This window comes from Chiloscyllium plagiosum, chromosome 5 (assembly GCF_004010195.1).
Source record: "Chiloscyllium plagiosum isolate BGI_BamShark_2017 chromosome 5, ASM401019v2, whole genome shotgun sequence".
NCBI lineage: Eukaryota > Metazoa > Chordata > Chondrichthyes > Orectolobiformes > Hemiscylliidae > Chiloscyllium > Chiloscyllium plagiosum.
The window spans coordinates 13540841-13561656 of record NC_057714.1 but is presented as its reverse complement, the minus strand read 5'-3'; the positions used below and the strand labels follow the sequence as shown (position 1 = coordinate 13561656).

The following is a 20816-nucleotide window of genomic DNA, read 5'->3' as shown; positions in this document are numbered from 1 at the left end:
TTAACTTCTTTACTTCTTGCTAACTTTAAAACAGTATGGGAGGTGATATCTTCATGTGTGTGGCAGAGAAGAAATAAATGTTAGTTTTGGCTTTCATTTTTATTACAGTTTGAAGTAGGTTTGTGGTTTTCCTACCTTCTGTTTGTCTTCCCTAAAATACTAATTTTTTTATTAATTTCCAAGCATGAAAAAGCAAGTTTCAGTGAAAATTCAAGCTCGTAAAAAGGTAATTGATAGATAGACCAGCTTCTTTGCAAAAGTAAAACAAAATAAATGTAAAATACAATGCATAAAATGAACAATTAAAGCATAGGGGAATTTGTGCAGGTGATAGGGATCGCCTTCACAAGTTGGAGAGTCAGTGTCAGTCCCATCTTGTTTCTGTAGGGAAAGGCCAATGAGATTTAAGTGCTATCAGGCACTTAGGTGGCCAATGATGTGCCTTCCACACAGTCAGGTCCCATTGGAGTGAAAATGTGATCCCCAAGATCTGCCAGCCAATCTGAGGCTGGTAAGACTGCCAGAAGTTATGGAGTCTACTGGTAATGCTCCAGGTCCCAGCTTGTGGATGGCCCTGCATATGGGTGAGTGGGGCAGGATAGGTGTCAATAAGGGGTTGGTCACCAGAGGAATAGGACAAGGCGTTGGGCCAGGGATGGCTTTCAGCAGCCCCTCCTTCCTTAGACCTAACCTAATTCGGGGTTCGTTGATCAGGCAGAATACCTGACAATGAGGCACCTACCGTGAAGCCATGGTTCCTGACTGGTTCCTGAGTAACCTTCAAGAGGCACAAGACAGTGGTGTGAGCCCATTACATTTTTGAGCCAATGCTCAATTCTGATGCGTTTGAGGTTAATTACCTTCCTCTCTGATCAACACCCTATGTAGCAAGAATGTCACTTTGTTTTCAACATACTTAATCAGCCAATGCCCTCCAGTTGTATATCCTTAATGTTAATAATACATTCAATATATGATTAACAGAGACTATCACATAGCCACATTGTGTGACCATCCATGAATGTAAAAATGGTTATTTGGATGATGAGTGTCAGACCAAGGAGAGATTGTATAGCCTGTGATTCAAAGACCCATTTCTGAAATAACATGTGCTGGTCTCTGAGGCTTTTAGGTGTCATGCATCAAGGATATCTTAGACGATAATGGCATAGCTGATATTCCTGAGGACATGACAGGCAAGTTGCAGTGTAAAATGGGTATGCCAAAAAGTAGAACAAGTGGACCTACTCTGGAACATGTGCATCTTAACCCTCAGACAACTGAAGAAACTAGAGCTTTTGCTCATTTCTCAATTGATCACAGAAGCATGGAATAACCTTGACCGATCCCTCGTCCAACCTGGTTTGAAAAGGTGTCTCATAGAGGTAGATATCCTTTAGGACATTGGTGCTTTTATGGCGAATGATGGTAAAGATGAAATCTGTGGTGATGCCATTTATAGTGACACAAAAAAACCTAGTGGTGGTAGGGAAACTGTGCAAATTATTTGCGGACAGTAATTGAGAAAGTCTTTCATGGCTTCTAGGTCCTAAAACTTGCTAGCAACCTCTTGATCATTGCTATCAAAAATTAAGTTTATTACTTTGCCACTAAATGTTTTGATTTGTTACTATGTACAATATGCACCAGAACTCATAGATAAAAGAAAAAGTTGCATTTATATCTGCAAAATTAAGGGAGGTTTTAATGTGGCTGTACTAAAGAGAAAAATCACACAACTCCAGGTTACAGTCCAAAAGGTTTAATTGGAAGCACACTAGCTTTTGGAGCGCTGCTCCTTCATCGGGTGGTTGTGGAGTACACAATTGTAAGATACAGAATTTATAGCAAAAGTTTACAGTGTGATGTAACTGAAATTGTACATTGAAAAATACAACAAACAATCAAGGTATTTTTCAATGTATAATTTCAGTTACATCACACTGTAAACTTTTGCTATAAATTCTGTGTCTTACGATTGTGTATTCCATAACCACCTGATGAAGGAGCAGCGCTCTGAAAGCTAGTGCTTCCAATTAAACCTGTTGGGCTATAACCTGGTGTTGTGTGATTTTTCACTAAGAATTGGAAGGCCAGTCGGTATGGAAGCCAGTACAGCTCGTTCTGCAATAACACATGTTTTGTCAACGGGAATTGGCTGTACGCAATTGATGAATTGGGGACAGTGTTCCTAAAAGCGCGAACATTTTAACACGCGTGTTGGCTGTAACGCAGTAACATTGCCAACACTTTGAGCGCTGTTTCTAAAGCGCAATTTTACTATAACGTGGGGTTGCACAGGAACGCAACCATCGTGTTGTAGAGGAATTGACTGTATAAGTGAGATTTGTAGTGGAAATAAATGACCAAGAGTTTGAGGAAGATCTGTGCATATTTTATTTCCCAAAACATGAAGCTAATTATATGCATTTTAAAAAAGACAGCAATTTCGCACCACTAGGAGATTGCTCCTTGGAGGTTTCATACTGTCGCAATATCAGTGAATTTGACAAGGGATTGGATAAACAGGAGGATAGCAAGAGTCTTAAAATTTAAAGAAAATGTGAGTATAATAATGAGAGTGAAAGCATTTTAAGCCCATACTTGCCTTAAGGACCAGACTAAAGAAAGAGCTTGATGTTCACTGCAGCCTCTGAAAATTACAAAAAATCTGAGGAATTGGAGATTGTGAAGTTCCATCTTGTGGTAAGAGCATGCAGCTGCAGTTGTGACTCAGAGACAGATGGGGGTTTATTTCAAGTGAAAATATTACCAAGATGTCAACTCAATCCATGAGAAAATAATTATGGCCAAATAAAGTGTCTGTGACATATGGTAAACTTTGATAAAATATAGGTATGTGAAAACCTGTGTATCTTCATGTACCTGTCGTTAGAATGCTTTGAGGTGTTTACAGCAGAGTGTATTATTTTCCTTTACTATTCTGTGCCATATCCTTGATTTTAGACGAAGTTTAAAAGTGGCTTCATCCAGTTGTGTCAATAAGTGAAGCCTGGTATTCTGTGACAGTGATGTGACTAAATTATGTACCTCCATTTGTTCAGAAATGGTTGGGTCCAAAGAGTGTTTTTTTTTGTATTCTCCCATGAGATGCGAGTGTGTCATCAGTAAGGCTAGCATTTGATGCCCAACCCTAATTGCCCTTGAACTGACTGGCTTGTGAAGCCATTTCAGAGGACAGAAAAAAAAGTCAACCATATTTCAGAGGATCTAGAGTTGCAAGTTGGGCAGACCAGGAAATTAATCTAGATTATTCGTCCAGTGACATTACCAGTACTGTGCACTATCACCAACCAACCCCCCACCCCACCCCTTGCTTTGACAGATTGGATCATTTTAAATATTAATCTCTGCAGATGAACAGACAAATCACAATGTTTGCATTGAAAAACTAAGGGAGATGGTAATTCACTGATAGAACTTTGGCTCTGAAGACATAGGATCTTGTCACTCTGCCATGTTGATGTTGACTTCAAAAAACATTGATTTAATGTGAAAAAGACATTGTGGCATCTGTTGAAATTTTTAGGCTGCAAAATTAGACTCTGTAGTCATGCTATTTTAATTAATATGGAATTTAGAGAGATATGAATTGATACGGTCACTCTACGTTTTCCTGTATGCTGCCTGTGTTTGTTCGGGTGTATGTATGGGCATCCTATATGTACACTGATAGCATTCTGACTGATTTGACCCCTGTGTTATTCACTCTGAGCTGAACATGCTGTGCAAGGAAATTCCAGCAATGCTATTAAAGAAGGACAGGTAGATGAAGTATTTTAATCTTGACTCTTGATGTAGAGAGGTTAATAGAAGTCTGATCGTGTGCTTGTGTGTAAATTCAGGGAGGGCAAAGGATTTTGACATCCATACATGCCAAGAGGTATACGGTTTGTGGCCACACAGAGAGGGAAGCTGTCTGAAGGCCAGGAAGTCGTGGGCTCTCTGCACAAGGACATATAAGTTTTACACATAGCACTCATCCATACCTCCATCTTAGTCTGGAGCAAGCTGTGAGGCTTCCTGGCTACATCAAGAAATTTCTTACAGAACTGTGCTACCTCCATCAACTCCAACAGTAGCATTAATTTTTTTACATGACCTGGATCATTCCAGATGAGCATGTGCAAGATCTTTCAGTAAGTACACAGTCCATCTCAGCACCTGGCAAGTGACAGAGGTCCAATAGAGACCAGTCATCTCTCGTGCTTTAAAGAATGGGAAGTGGGATTGAGCAAACTTATGGATTGTCAGAGTCGAAGAGCGTGGTGCTGGAAAAGCACAGCCGGTCAGGCAGCATCCGAGGAGCTGGAGAGTCAGGCATAAACCTTTCATCAGGGTGAAGGGCTTATACCTGAAATGTTGATTCTCCTGCTCCTCAGATGCTGCCTGACCGGCTGTGCTTTTCTAGCACCACACTCTTTGACTCTGATCACTAACCTTTCATCAGGGTGAAGGGCTTATACCCGAAATGTTGATTCTCCTGCTCCTCAGATGCCTGACCGGCTGTGCTTTTCTAGCACCACACTCTTTGACTCTGATCACTAGCATCTGCAGTCCTCACTTTCTCCCAAATGGATTGTCAGGGTAAAGGGATTTCTGGTCCAGCAGGATAGCATTGACTGCCCAAGTGTGGATGTGTGGGTCTCCCATCCCAAGTAGTAAGGAACAGCACCTGCCACCATTCCACCAGCGCCTATTTCTTGCACCAGAATGCTCTGCTCATAATATACGTCATTCTAGGAGCTGCCAAGACGCCTTCTGTCCGAAGCTATCTGCAACTCACCCCCATCTTTAGGTCTTCAAGATCAATCAGAGGATTGGAGACTAGGGGTCAAAGATGCCCACCCCCTCCTCCTCCCATATGTGCATGATGATATTCTTCTGTCACCTGAACACAAGAAGACAGTGGAAGTGTAATGAAAGCCATGGAGGTGCCAGGAATATCATGATGCAGACCATCCACACCGCTGTAACATCATTCTGATCCCTGAACTGCTCTGGAGGAGCCTTCCAGGATATATAGACATCTACTCCTATATACACACAATATCACCAAGATGCCACCGGGGATTTGGAGGCCACCTTCGGAGAAAGAAGAGGAAACTTTGGGAAACAGTAGGTTCTGTGCGCTATCTGAGCCTGTCTTCTGAGACTGTGCTTCCCAAAATTTGGCTTGCCTTTGTCACCATGGCTTCACTATTACATCCATTCAAGATGCACAATTCCAGTGTCGCATTGGCCAAGGCTATTAAAAAAAAAAGCCAGCAGCATAAGCCTTTCCATAACATCTTTACACATTGAGTTACGTGAATCAACATGAACCGTTCACCCTTGTGCTCTCCTTTAAGTGCCTTGCTTCAATGTGCCTTTGCACTTCTGGTGCCCTTGAGCAGTAACAATCCTGTAGCTGCAGCAGAAGGGAGCTGATTTGCAGTAGAGGGGGAGGGTGGTTGCAGATGGCTTTGCAGAATGACTGTGGGCAGCTCTGAGCCATGAGGGCCTGTCCTCAATCACACTGCATTGGCTCACTAGCAGAGCAGCACCTGCAAGGGCACTGGGAAGTTCTGAGAAAGAGCCATGGCTTTGTATAACTGCCCCTTTCGCGCAGCAGTGTCTCAACAATTATGGTAATCTATTAGACACCAGATTTTGGTCTGCTCTCGAGCTGGCATGTCCCTTTCAGCACAGTCATGTGTGGCCATGTTGATAGGTGTCTGAGCGGGCACGGCAACAGGTAAAGATCTCACGACCTCTGCCCGAATGCTCACTGCAGCACTAAGCCATCTGGTGGATTCTGCTCATGCTCAGGTGGAAGCTGAGACATGAGCCGCTGAATGCTGAGTCACAACTGGGGCTTCCCATGTATTTATGAAGTTGGCCTTGATCTCCAGTCTGTGAGCTTCAAGCTACGTATCAGTATCTCTCTGGCAAGTTGGAGGCAGCCTCCTCCCTGATCATTGATAGCTGGCTCTCTGGCAGGTTTGCCAATTCACTCAGCGTTTTAGTGTGTACACCTCTTGGCTTTTTAGTCTGTCCACTACTCCATTGTATTCCTGTCTGAATCCACTGCAGCAGAGTCTGTCTATGGCCTTGCCCTCTGGTAAGTTGGCATACCAGCCACCCCTTTCGCTTGGCCCAGCTGCAGCCCACTTGTGATCAGTAACCCTTCAAGTGTAGATCTCAACAAATCTTTCCTTGCCTCTAAGATGCTTCTAGAATCAGTACCTGAGGGACCTGCGTCCAAGTTCCACCTTCTCCGGAGGTGTGTAATAACAACTCTGAATAGGTCGACTAGAATATGATAGCTGCAAGTGCAAGCAGACAATGCTGCTTCTGTAATGGGGTGTTACCCTTTGTCTTCCCCATGCCTGGGCAACTGACAGTTTGCAGCCATCTAAGAGCAAAAAAATTATGAAAGGGCAAGTTGAAGTTAGGGAATGATTGGATTGTTAATCAAGAACTCTGCAGCTTTCCCTTCATATCAAAAAGTAGGGTGAAGGTTAGGTGTAAATTGAGAAGGAACATAGCTGCTGTAATGTGCAATCATCCTGTCTGGTCTCAGCAATGCCAAATTCTTTGGCCTCTGCTTTAGCTGAGCACATGATGTGCAGCGCAATCTCTTCAGACATGCTAAAGATGACTCAAAGTGCACCGTCGCTAGTTCAGTTCTGCTCCCTTTTAATGTGCTCACTATTTCTGTGTAAGGGAGAGGGCAGAGTGTCACAGGTTGTGTATCACTGAATTTGAAAGAGATGCCTGCCGTAGCTGAATAGCTTGAAATGCAGGGAGGCAGTGAGAGTTGAGTGTGAGGTTTGCAGCACTGCTTGTTATGTGTGGGGCTGTTGGAAGAGTTTCTGTGTGCTCAGCATGAATCCGAAATGCCAACAGATGTCCTTAGGTGACTGATGGGGATGTGGTGCATTGAATTGTGTGAGACATTAGTAGGTACTGGGAATAATATGCTCTTTTACAATGAATTCAGTGATTTTGACCGTGTGAGAGATGATTGAATATCTTATAGCATTTGAACTCTGGACACCAGGTAATTTGCCTATTGCTTCCATCTCCTTCAGAAATCAGTCTTTAACAACTTTCTGGACCCACACAGAAACATGAGAGTTCACCACATGACTAATCCTCCAGTGCTATATCTGTGAAACATAGAGCTAACTGCCCTGGTGCAATATTTCCAATCTCTCCATTTGCACCAATGTCTGTCAGCATCAGCATGAAACATGCAACCTCCCCTTAAGAGGGACAAATTGCCTTTAAAAGCTGAACCTAAATATGAATGGTTCTGCATAATGTCCAACCTTCTGTTGACTAGTTGACCAGTAACATGGGTCAAGCTGAGATGCATGCTGAAATCATACTGTGAGTGAAGGAGTTAGTGCAAGATTTGCATACTGTGTGCGTCAATAGGAACAAGCAAAGGCAAACTCTGACATCTCTGATCAAAACTGATTTATTTTAGCTCCTTCGTTCCGGTCAGGGATTCAACTCTAAAATTGTCAGAAAAGTAGAGCCAACAAAGACTTCCAAACTGGATGGAGGTTTTTGTTACAGGGGAGGTGTAAACTAATTTCGGATTGCCAGGTAGTTATACATCCAGCTTGATTTCCCTTCTATAGACTTGCCAAAGTTGAAAGTTGTGCCCCCTCTATATATAGTTTGTTGAGTAGAGGAGTCAGGAATGATCTCAAGAGCAGGAGATGGAGTAGTAAACTGTCAATGAAGGAGAGGAGCACTCTACAGACAAGGCTTGAATCTGAACTGGGATGAATGGAACTTCATTCAGAGAATACATGGAGAGTTTTAAAAAATGCAGTGTATGAGTAGGTCGGACAGAGTGAGGGTGATGAGTAAGCAGCCAGATGGAAGAACATCATGAGAAACAGGCATCCAGATGTTGAAATAGGGGTAAAACAGAGAAGATCAGCTATCAGAGCCACAAAGGTGGTCAGCCTCCGAGTTTGGCACAATGATGCAAGTGATTGGAAAATTGTGGTGCATTGTGAAGATATCTAATGCAAGGCTGGTATAAATGTGAGAGATGATGATAGCGAATCAGACAAAGGAGGTGCATTAATCAATAGAACTTTGTTACTGATACACAGAACGCATAGCCTAGAATTGGGATTTTGCCCAAACTGGGACATGATCTTCGTGCAAACTGATGAGTGGGTCAGATGGCAGCGACCACTGCAGATATTTTCATGATCTTATTGTTGGCTGTAAGCACCACTCACCAACTCTGAGTCAGGTCTCTGGAACGTTGGAGGCTTGTGGTTCAGCATGCTTAGATGTCAATCAGTGTCTTTAAAAGCAAGGGTGGCAAGAAAATCAGAAGGGAGACAGATAGTTCTTGCTCCTCAATAGGTGAGGTGTTTTTAAAAGCATTTAAACTTATCAAGCCATTTTTTTTTCAACATTTTTAAGAATTACTAACCTAATTGCCAAGTGTCCGAAGAATAAAGGTAAAGTCACCAGAGTCCTATCAGACTACAGGGCTGTTCTTCTCACTAGAGAAAGATGACTGATGGTGGTTTAACCTGACAGTTACCATGCCTCAGGTGAAAGGAGTGATTGAGAAGGAAAGTCCTTTATGTTAACCTCAGCTCAAGTGGGAATTGAACCCATGCTACTGGCATAACTCTGAATCAGAAACCAGCCAACCAAGCTAAACAAGCCCCCTTATTGAGGAATATTATCACTGTATGCAAACACATGCTGTGGTTACATGCAAAGGAGGTAGTGAACACCTGTTAAACCTTCGCATGTGCAAAGACAGAGCTGATGCTTGTTTTGAGTATGGAGTCTGAAGGGATACAGAGGAACTCTAATCTGTGGGCAAAGGATTTCATGCCAACATTTTAGACTGTCAAATGCCCATTTTTTACACTTGTAAACTGAATACAAGCTCCGATTTCAAAGCCATATCTTTTGACTCACATGAGAAATGTTGCAAGAATATTCATTAAATAACAGTTCAATAAGAGTCTAATCTTGAAAATTGCCTGTAGTTCAATTATTAATTGGTAGAACAAAATACATGACTAAATACATTAATGCACTTATTTAGCCAGTTTTCCATTCTTCTTCCATTTTTTGTAATCCAGTGGTGTCGCCGTGGGCAATGTGTGAAACATGGAGATTCAGGGCCAAAGCCTATAAATGGTCGTTGGTCAAGCTGGTCAATGTGGTCACCTTGTTCGAGGACCTGTGGAGGAGGAGTAACAAACCGAGAACGTCAGTGTACAAACCCAAGGTAAAACAGCACTGTATATATGGGCAATGTTCCTTATTAGTGGCATCTTGACAACTTTGTGGTCTGAAAATCCCAACTGGGTTCCCCAGATTCTCACCACAAGCTCAGTAGCAACCTCTGGAAATCCGATTTGAATGACTGAAGGTGAAGTTATGGTAGTTAGTTGGGAGAACCAAATAGTGCAGTTTTGTAAAGATTACTGAAAACTGAGAAGTGAAACATTGTAGCTTGAAACAGAACCCTACGTCCAGTTACTCGCTGTCATTCACTCACGCAAACTATTTTCAGGTTTTCAATGTATTATTCAACAATGTAATATAGGTCTTAAACTTTGGCAGGATGACGAGATCAGCAAGCATTTAAAATATCTTGGCAAGTTAAAAGGATGCCAGAAGAATAGTTGCTCTAGCACCTAACATTTTATTGCCCTAATTTTTTTCAGAAGTTCCAATTTTTTTCAGAAGTCTTCTCTCACTTTCGGAAAGTTATTGATGTTTAATCTGTATGGACTTGATATTTGGGTGTGATCAAAAATGCTTCAAACAAACTGAGGAATTCAGATGCTTGACATGAAGATGAAATCTTAAAACCTAATACCTAAAACTTTTATAAACTTAAGTCTGAACGCATCAGTTAAAATCTGCAGTGTAACCCAAACCAGTCTATGGAATGTTAAGTTAAATTCTCCTTAGAATGCTCAGTGGCTTTGCTGTTTACCTAGAGTAATCTAATCTCTGTGTGTGTTCAGTAATATCCAAAAAAGATTATTGCAATAATTAATGCAGATGTTACTAATGTTTTGTTAGAAAAAGAACCAATAAATTACAAAGTAGTTTCATGCGCTATAAATTTGCAGTAATATGGATTGAAACTCTCACATCTCCTGACATGTAATTGAAGTAGAGAATGTCTTTTGTTACCATCAGGAGAGGGGGTGGTCATGGCTCCCCTCACTATTTAAATCCCTCTCAGTCAATCACAAAAAATGTTTCCTTCTTTTAGCGCATAACTATCATGCTTCTATGAAACTTAATTAACCAGTTCAAAAATGGGGAGCCAATTCTAAGATTTATTAAGTGAAGGAGAGTGGATTTATTACCTATTATTCCCAAAACTAAATGTAACAACAAACACACAAATAAATACAAACAACAAAACATAGTGGAGGAGTACAGTTGCCTGGTACAGGCATGAAGAAAAAGCAAAAACATATATAGATCTGAAGATCTATTAGGCTGTGGGAATGAGAAGACTGTCCTATTGTTTCTTTAGCTGTTCTTCTGTTGCTTTTTGATGAAGTTTGTCGATCTTCAATTCTATGTGTTAATTTTTTCAAGTTGTTTTTCCATTGGTTCCATGACTGAGAAAGCAAGAGAGGGAAGAGTTTCCGGTATCCATGTTGTTATCAGTCCTTGGTGTTTTCTCTCTCCTTTTTGGTGCTGTTGATATACCCATTCCTTGTCTGTGTCATTGTTTCATTTCAAGCTGGATGGTACAGAAGGTCTTCCATCACACAGCATTCACAGTAATCTTGCAAGAGTGACTGTGACAAGAGATACCAATTTGTTGACACCTCATTGAGTTCCCGTGCCTCTTGATTTAAAGTGGCAATTCTGAGGCAGACAATTTGGTAAATTCCCTGTAGGTTGTGTGGGTTGTCAGGTGACCATGTTTAGTGCGCAACGTTCTCTGATATTAAGGATTTCACAAGGAATGTCACACTTCTTTAAATTTTCTCTTTTGCTTGACATATCTTGGAAGTTGAGAATTAGACCTAAAGGATTGTGGCTTGCCATGATTAGACAGCTAGGTTTGTTCACAGGCAGGCTTTCAGAAATACATTCCTGTAGGTCAAGGTTTGAGTAAGCAAGTTTAACCAGGGTCACTGCTGAGGCTGTATTCACAGCTGATATATTGTGAGATCGGCAATTGAAGCTTTAGAGGAGTGGCAATGCTCCTTTTTTCTTCAGAAGAACAGAGCTCCACATTTCTGACCAAGGTATCTAAACCCACAGTCCTTCTTCATAGCACAGGATCCTTAGGAGCAGCCAAGCATTTTCTGCATCTTTGGTAAGTTTTCATTTACTAATGTAGTGTTAAGCTTTAAGAACTTCAGACAGCTTTTCAATGTTTTGTGAGTAAGTGTGTGAAGTAAGTGAATACGATGACTGAGTGATAATAATGATTTGGAGATGCCGGTGTTGGACTGGGGTATACAAAGTTAAAAATCACACAACACCAGGTTATAGTCCAACAGGTTTAATTGGTGCTGGTGTGCTTCCAATTAAACCTGTTGGACCATAACCCTGGTGTTGTGTGATTTTTAACTGAGTGACATTATGCCAGCTTGATATGGTGATAGGATTGTACAGTGGGTCAGTGGAAATCATGGAGGGGAGTTGAAGGATTAGGAGTGGTTGGCTGAGGGGTCAGTTGTAGAGTTACTTGGCAGTTAGACATGGTATTAATCTAGGCAGAAGTGGGCAGTGCAGATGCTGAAGGGTAGAGTGGTGCTGGAAAAGCACAGCAGATCAGGCAGCATTCGAGGAGCAGGAAAATTGACATCACGGTAATAATCTGTCTAACATTTCACGAGTAACTATCCTGGTCAGTGAAGAGCTGGCTAAGTCTCCAATTCTAGGTAAAGTCACCGATCTTTCTCATAGAATCATTACAGAATCCCTACAGCATGAAAGCAGGCCATTTGACCCATCAGCCTTGGAGTGCAGATTCAAAGTTACTTGATAGTGGAGTCGCAGGTACATAGGATAGTCAAGAAGGTGTTTGGTACACTTGCCTTTATTGGGTCATTGCATTGAGTAAAGGAGTTAGAAAGACATGTTATGGCTGTACAACACATTGATTCGGCCACTTGTGGAATGCTAGGCAAAAGTGAGGACTGCAGCTGCTGGAAACCAGAATTTAGATCTGAATGGTGCTGGAAAAGCACAGCAGGTCAGGCAGCAACCGAGGAGCAGGAAGATCTTCGTTTTGGGCAAAAGCCCTTCATCAGGAATCTATTCCTGTTGAAGGGCTTTTCCCAAAACATCGATTTTTCCTGTTCCTTGGATGCTGGCTGACCTGCTGTGCTTTTCCAGCACCACTTGTGGAATACTGCATTCATTTCTGGTCTCCCTGCTATAGGAAGGATGTTGTTAAACTTGGAAGGGTGCAGAGAAGATTTACAAGGATGTTGCCAGGGTTGAAGAGTTTGAGCTATAGGGAGAGGCTGAACAGGCTGGGGCTGTTTTCCCTGGAGCACTGGAAGCTGAGGGGTAACCTTATGGAGGTTTATAAAATCATGAGGGACCAGGATAGGGTGAAGAGCCAAGGTCTTTTTTCCTCAGAATAAGGGAGTCCAAAACTACAGATTACAGGTTTAAGGTGAGAGGGGAAAGATTTAAAAGGGACCTAAGGGATACTTTTTCATGGAGAGGATAGTGCCAATATGGAATGAGCTGTCAGAGGAAGTGGTGGAGACTGGTACAATTGCAAAATTTAAAAATCATCTGGATGAATATATGAATAGGAAGGAAGTACAGGGATATGGGCTAAATGCTGGCAAATTGGACTATATTAATTTAGTCTGTTTGGACAACTTGGACTGAAGGGTCTGTTTTAATGCTGTACAAGTCTATGACTGTGAGCCCACACTGACCCTCCAAAGAGCATCTCACCCAGACCCATCCTCATACCCTATGCCTGTAATCCCACATTTTCCAAGGTTAATTCACCTGGCCTGCACATTCCTGGACGCTATGGAGAGTTTAGCATGGCCAATCCATCTAACCTGCACATCTTTGGACTGTGGGAAGAAAGTGGAACACCCAGAGGAAACGCAGACATGGGAGAACGTGCAAACTCTACATAGACGATCGCCCGAGGGTGGAATTGAACCCGGATCCCTGGCACTGTGAGTCTGTAGTGCTAACCACTGAGCCACCAAGGCACCCACAACAAAGGTCAAGTAGGAGCTCTATGAGTCTCAACTCATGCCAATAGTCTCTGACCAATTAGAGAGCAGAAGACCAAGACCAATATTTTAAAATACATGAGAGAACTTGTGTAGTCTTTCCAAATTTATGCAGAAATTTGCTGAATCTCAGCATTGCATTGGTCAGCGTGAAGCTGAGTGACAGGTTCGAACTAAAACATGAAGGTGACCTTCAAGCAATATTTTCCCTGTCTTTACTTCAGTCATGCACACTGCAGCCCCAAGTCCAACACCACATGTAACTGCAGCTAACACCAACACTCAAGAGGAGTGTGATGTGGCTGCGAAACCTTCCCACTAATATCTGTCCAGCAAACATAACAGCATGGCACAGATTATAAATTACACTTCAGACCTCTGGTGGAATTCTTTGGCATCTTTTCTTTTGCCATGTAAAATATTTGACAGGATAAACTGGTTTTGTCAAGTTCAGGACTGTATCTCCTTTGATTCAGGTATTTATAGAAACAGTGAAACATAGTAAAGAGGAATAGGAGTAGTCCACTTGGCCCTTCGAGCCTGCTCCACCATTCAATATGATCGTGGCTGATTATCCTACTTGGTACCGTGTTCCTACTTTCATCCATATCCTTTGATCCCTTTAGACCTAAGTTGCATCTGTGTCCTTCTTGAAAATGTTCAATGTTTTAAACTTAACTGCTTTTTGTGGCAGTGAATTCCAAAGACTCGCCACTCTTTAGGCAAAGTGATTTCTTCTCATCTCCATCATAAATGGCCTCCCTCCACATCTTTAGACTGTGACCCCTGGTTCTGGACTCCCTGGTCATCAGGAGCATCTTTCCCACTTTTATAGTTTATACATCTAAACTCCAGTGTATATAATCGTAACCAATCCAGTGTCTCTTCATAGGTCTGTCCCATCCATCTTCATACATTTGGTAAAACTTAGTTTTGATAGAAAGTAAACTAATGGCAATATGGCACTGCCCAAAGCAGTTGCCAGGGTGAAGGTGTTGTTGATTCACCTGAAGTCAGCAGGTTTAAATTTCAACAACTGAAGGAGTACCTCCCCTTTAAGATGAGAGAACAGATAAAGCTTTCAGGGGCTCCACCATTCCTGTGTACTTATCCACTCTTTCAATGAATTGAGTGCTTTGAATTGTCTTATCTGTAAGTCTTGGATCTGAAACATGCTTTTACTATGAGAAATACGTCAAATCTCACTTGGAATCAAACTCCTCCTTGCTATGAACTTGTTATATGCCATTTGAAGTTTGGGGACTCGTTATGTTTACGCAGTTATGTGTGTCACAGTTGTAAACTATTCGGTCTATTTGATGTAGAAGCTGGAAGTTAAAGGTTACTTTAAATGTAATAGACAAAGAAATGGATGCAGCCAGTATTAGTTAAGGATAATCTCAAAATGGAAAGCCCTGGGCTTGGCAGGGTGATCATGATACAAAATATTGTTTCACAAGCTAGGGTTATAATGTTACTCTTGAGCAGTGAAAATGCAATATTTGAAGATTTAAATAAAATACTTTAAATATAACGATACAGAATTGACAACATTACAAAACAGATAGTTTGGCCCAATGGATCTGTGCCTAATTAATTTAACCCTGTTAGTGTGTCCTTCTATTTGTTTCTCTTTCACACCTGTTTAGCCTCTCCCTGACTAAATACAAAACAAGAAGTTTTGTGCAGCTCTTTGTTGTTGAGTGGGTTGTATTTCTGAGTGGATTGCAGCTCTCATTGGATATATTGACCAAGGGAGACTAAACTGAAGAATATCCACCGTAAGGTGTATAACCCTCAAAAGCCCTTGAGTGAACATTATGACCAGTGTTCTTTGATCAATAAAAGGTGACTCATTCACAACCAAATCAAATGGTTAAGGTCTGATCTTAGCTCAAGAATGCAGGAATTCTATAGAGGTTTGGATAGGAGATGATGGAACTTCATTGAATTTACAAAACATTAATGGAGAGCATTGCCTTTTGTCCTGGGGCCCCTCTAAACTATTTTGAAGTGTTTCCTTTCTGACAAGAAAAGTCCTTTTTTAAGCTGAGGATTAAAAGTCGAATTGTAATTAGTAGCCGAGCTGTAGGTTCACCAAAAATTGGTTCCAATTAATCTTGTTCTTTGCTTGTATTCTTAACTTAATAAGCCTTTCGAATAATATTTAATATTATACATTCAATGTGCAACTCTTCTGAACAGTATGAGATAGTCTTTCAAATTTTTCATTCTTCAAAAACTAAAATATTGTTGTCTTTTTTATTTTGACAACAAAGAACACAATGCTAATTCCTTCAGTTTCTCATGTGTTGAGCTAGTTCCAGAGAAATTTGTTAGCCGCACTCAAAGATAGCTGGTCAATCTAGACATTCCTAGAGCAATAATCATTTAGCATCCCTCAAGTGGCATAAGAGCTAATAATAGAGGGGTGACAGTGTTTTGGAGCATTGGAAACTGTAAGGAATTCAGTGCACCCTGATTCATTGATGTGGCCTTGTTGAGGATTGAAACGCTGATCAAATTTAGATCTGTTGTCAATGCTTAATTTATGGATCCATGTCATTAGAAAGAAAAATATTTGCTTTGTCTGATTAGCAAGATCAGTCCTTGTTTACAAATGTAATTATTAATGTAAATGTCTATTGCTAAAGGCATTGCATTCTTGATGGAGAAGAAGCATTTAACAGTTGGGGTGCAAAGTTCCTGGAAGGTTCAGGATGCTCCATTCAGTGTGTCAACACCTTGGCTTCCACTCCCAGAGTCACTACAACTCAGACATTGGAGGTTCTCTTTTATTTATCCACCAGTGGGACTTGGGCATCGCTGGCTGGCCAGCATTTATTGCTCATCAGTAGTTCCCTTTGAGAAAGTGGTGATGAGCTACCTTCTTGAACTGTTGTAGCCCACAACCTGTAGGTTGACCTACAATGCCCTTCGGGAGGGAATTCCAGGCCCACAGAGCAGAAACGAAAATTTAGAGAGACTGTTGTTAAAGAGTACATCAACATTTTTCACCTATGTAAGATACCCAATCCTAGCATTTTGTCAGCATTCTGCCAACAAATCATGCAGTTTGCATTGGCTACGTTGCTTAATTAACTGTTACCTGTTTAAAATTTGCTGTCTTTTCAAATCGCTCTATAGCGTTGTCTTTCCCTATCTCGGTAACCACATCCAATCCTACAACTTTCCAAGATCTCTTGAGGCATTTAAATAACATTATTGACCTTTTAACAGGCTCCAAAACACGTTTGACATTAAGTGTTTGATGGATGAGGGTAATTAGGCCTGTGGATCTTTAGTGTAAGGAAAACAATTAAGATGTTGAATTTGACTGACCAGTTGTTAATCATTATGAAATGAAAATCATCCAAGTGGAACCAGGTCAAATGTATCCCCTACCATATGGAAAGTTGAGGTGTTCCAAACGGGGAGTTGAAATCAAAGTAAAGTTTGACTTATTTAGAGCAGCACTGAATAGCAAGGCTAAATGTTATTTTGGATAAGAATCAATAGAATTATGTATGATGTTGGCACCAGCAATTTGGTGGGTTTTTTTTTTTCACACAGTTGTGTATCTGTGCTGGCAACTAAAGAGGGAGCATTTATGTCCTCTGGCAGTTTTGCTTATTTCAATGAGGGCTGGCAAACTGAACCAATCTTGGAGGTGCCCCATGCCAGAAATATTTCTCCAGTTCAAATATGCCGTTGTGGCCAGTCAGTAATGTGGTGTTTCAGGGCCAGGCAATTTCTACGAAGCTTCCAGACTCTCCTACAATAATGAGTCCTATTGAAACCGGTAGAACCAAAAAAAATATTTGGACAAATTCTCATAACTGATACCAAGCAGGGCTACACAGAGAGGAATATTTTAAATCTTAGTTCTCAGCAAAACTACAGGTCCAGCATTATTTCAGTATTGGAATATATGTGTATGTGTTCTTATACATATTCCAGATGGAGGTGAGGAGATTACTTTATACAAAAACTTTGCCATGTGGATTTTCCTTTTCCTTTAAGTTGTAATCAGAGGGGAAATGCGGTTCCGTTCAGGTACACACCTAAGAGTTAATTCTTTTCGCTTCCCTGCTGACTGGATAACAGCTCAAGTATTGGATGAGTGTAATTCTCACAGCATCTATAACATGAAGTTTTGTCCCAGGACAACTTAACAAGTCAAGAAAACTCATTTTGAGAGCCAGATGAAAAAAATCTTTAAACTAATTGGGCTGAAACTCAGTATCCTAACATGATCCCTGAAATTTCTATGAAGTTCACTCTGTTCTGGAAGACCACTACTTCTATAAGGTATGATCAATTTTTCCTGAATCTCTCCTAGTTACTTTCCCATAGAAATCTAATTAGTTTATAAAAATCATAAAGCTGTGATTCTTACTAAAACCAAAAATTGTTGATATGCTGACATGCAGTCAGTGATGTTAATTGGACTTCTATTTCCGTCATTACGTCGATTGCAAATATATGTTTCACAACTTGCTTCAAATGTCAACTGGTACTCAGTTAGTGGTTATCCAATCCGGGTAAGTGTAAGGTGATGCACTTGGGCAGGCCAGACAAAGGAAGAGAATACCTGATGGACAGCAGGAACCTGGGGTATACCAAGACCAAAGGGACCATGATGTGCATGTCCCTTAAAGTAGACAGGTGGATAAAGTGGTTAAGAAGACATATGGACCCTTGCCTTTATTAGCCAAGTTTAAGAGCAGAAAGTAAAGTTGCCATAGTCCCAGAGAACTGCAGGAAAGAGATGATTGCTGGTGATTTAACCTGAGGTTCGCCACGCTAGAGAATGTTTCAGAGGTGTGCATAAAGTGTAAATATTCTGACCTGTATCCCAAACTTATTTATTGAAATAAATTCCAGCTAATCTGCATTTCTGATGATTTCATCAAGTTTATGGAGTTCAACATTAATGGATGTGAATAGCAAAATTGGCACAAAAGTATTACAAAGGCAACTCAAAAGTAAAACTTGAAAAACTCTCGGATTAATTAGCTGCTGAATTGGCTGGATGAATTCTGCCATTTCACTGTTGCAAGCTTTCCATTAAAATTAATGGCATGTCATTTAATGGCTAGGTTTGCATTCTAAATGTAAATTTAATAATAAGACCATAAGACATAGAAGCAGAAGTAGGCCATTCAGCTCCTCAGGACTTCTCTGTCAATGAATTATCACCCGATAATTCTCAATCTTGTTGCTGCCAGTTAAAGCTTTAGACTCCACAGGTTTGTTGCACCGTTCCTGGTTCAAGAGATGGGCTTCACTTCGGGTCCTTAAATTGTATCCTTAATACAGTCATTAGAACGTGAATTGGCAACCCTAAGGATATTTGAGGTTTGGGGGAGGGGACAGTGGAAATGAACTGGAGTTGACGATAGGGGTGTGAGTGGGTTTAGTTGGGTAGAGATAGCATGACGGGGAAGGATTGGTGATCACAAAAGCAGAGGGGTGTCTTATTTTGAGATATCACTGCTACCAGCATATGGTATTCTGGTTGCATATTTAGCAGCCATCTTCACCCTCCTGTGCTGAATCCAGGCCCTGTATTATAATCAGTGTTAGAAGATAAACTACTTTATGAGCTTAAACTGAAGAGGTTCTTGTCTTGATAACAACTTATTTTTAATTGCATGATAGCAATAGGTAAGTTTACATTGTACCAGGCAAAATTCTAAGCATTCTCAAGAACAGTATAGGATACATCAGCTTCCTTTGTATACTTGGGTAAAACTGAACTGTCTTCATGCAAAGTTTGTGTAACATCATCTGATTTGGTGGAGTTCAATTTAACGGAAGCATTAACTCCTTCCAAGCCATTACCATAGTGTGAGTGGTGTTTGTGGTTTGATGAGGTTACTTGGTTGATCCAGGTGGAAATACTCCTGCTGTTCCTGGCTCACAAGTTGCTTCCCTGATGATCTAGCCCTTCATAATTTCTGCTAGCCTGGTTTCCCCAAGGTTTGAGAAACTTGAATTTAAAAATAGAAGCTGAAAATGTGTTGCTGGAAAAGCGCAGCAGGTCAGGCAGCATCCAAGGAACAGGAGAATCGACGTTTTGGGCATAAGCCCTGAAGAAGGGCTTTCCTGAAGAAGGGCTTATGCCCGAAACGTCGATTCTCCTGTTCCTTGGATGCTGCCTGACCTGCTGCGCTTTTCCAGCAACACATTTTCAGCTCTGATCTCCAGCATCTGCAGACCTCACTTTCTCCTTTAAAAATAGAAACCTTCTTAAAGTTGAGCCATGGAGACTCCTTTAATGATTCGACAACTGACCCACCTCCTGAAAGCTGGTTTGTCATCTCCCTCTACCTCATCACATCTCCACTAAACCTGGAATTGCATGGTCTCATGACAGCTTGAGTTTGGATTTGACATTTCTGCTTCTCATCTGGACTGAACCACCCATTTTTAAGGGGTAAAACTACCCTTGGGTATCAATTTGTAGATCCAGGGATGCTGTATGACTCAGGAACAGCTCATGGTGCCACTGTCAAAAGACTTTTTGCATACGCCTTGTCTCCCAATTTTGGTGTTTCTGAGAGCCTTTTAGTTATTGCCTCTTCTCGTTCTTCACACCAAAATTAATCACTTCACATTGTTTTAGTTTCCATCTGGTGTATGTATGTCCACTTCTGTCTCTATTGTCCTGGAATCTATTGCGATCCTCTTCATTGTTTACTACAATGACATTATTTGGTATCAAAAGAGAAGCATACCAATGCACTGAATTGATTCACTGCATGTAATCATATAAGGATGAAATTTGTTAACTCTGATGGCAAACCTAAGAAAGAGAGGGGCTTTGCTGCATTGAGCTGCATGGAGCTTGATGAGTTCACATTGAGGAATGCTGTTAATTGCAGGACAAATACACATTGGTGATACTGGTTAGCAGGAGGGGACAGCAGCAAAGTTTAGCCCTACCACTGTTAATGGACAATGTCGATGATTCGATTTGACTTATTAATGTCACATGTACCTAGGTAGTAAAACATTTCATTTTGTATGCAGTACAGGCATATCATACTGTTCAAAGTGCATAGGCTAATAGAACAGAGCGAAGAATATAATGTTATGGCTGTAGAGAAGATGCATGGAGAGCGTGATCAATGTTAAATTTAAAATTTGAGAGGTCCATTCAGAAGTCTAATAACAGCAGGGAAGAAGTTGTCCTTGAATTTATTCGTACGTGTGTACAAACGTTTATATCTTCTGCCAGACGGAAGAGAGTGGAAGAGAGTATAACTGGGATGGGACAGGTCTTTGATTATGTTGGTTACTTTCCCAGAACATTGGGAAGCATAGATGGAGTCAGTGGATGAAAGGCTGGTTTGCATGATGAACTGGGCAGTCTTCACAACTCTCTGCAGTTTCTTGCAGTGTTGGGAAAATCAGTTGCCAAACCACCCTGCGATGCATCCAGGTAGGATGCTTTCTATGGTGCATCTATAAAAGTTGGTAAAAATCCTTGTGGGCATGCTGAATTGTGTTTCCTTTTGTAAGGAGCAAAGGGAGGGGAGGATA

The 20816-nt window shown here is 41.1% G+C and overlaps 1 protein-coding gene across 1 annotated transcript in view; it reads left to right on the top strand.

Annotated features, from left to right (window-relative positions):
- LOC122550229 (A disintegrin and metalloproteinase with thrombospondin motifs 16) overlaps window positions 1-20816 on the top strand; it is a 229647-nt gene that overhangs the window by 110513 nt on the left and 98318 nt on the right. The window contains exon 11 of the mRNA XM_043690988.1: window positions 9144-9292. Within this exon, the coding sequence (XP_043546923.1) occupies window positions 9144-9292 (149 nt within the window). The remainder of the gene's footprint in view (window positions 1-9143; window positions 9293-20816) is intronic.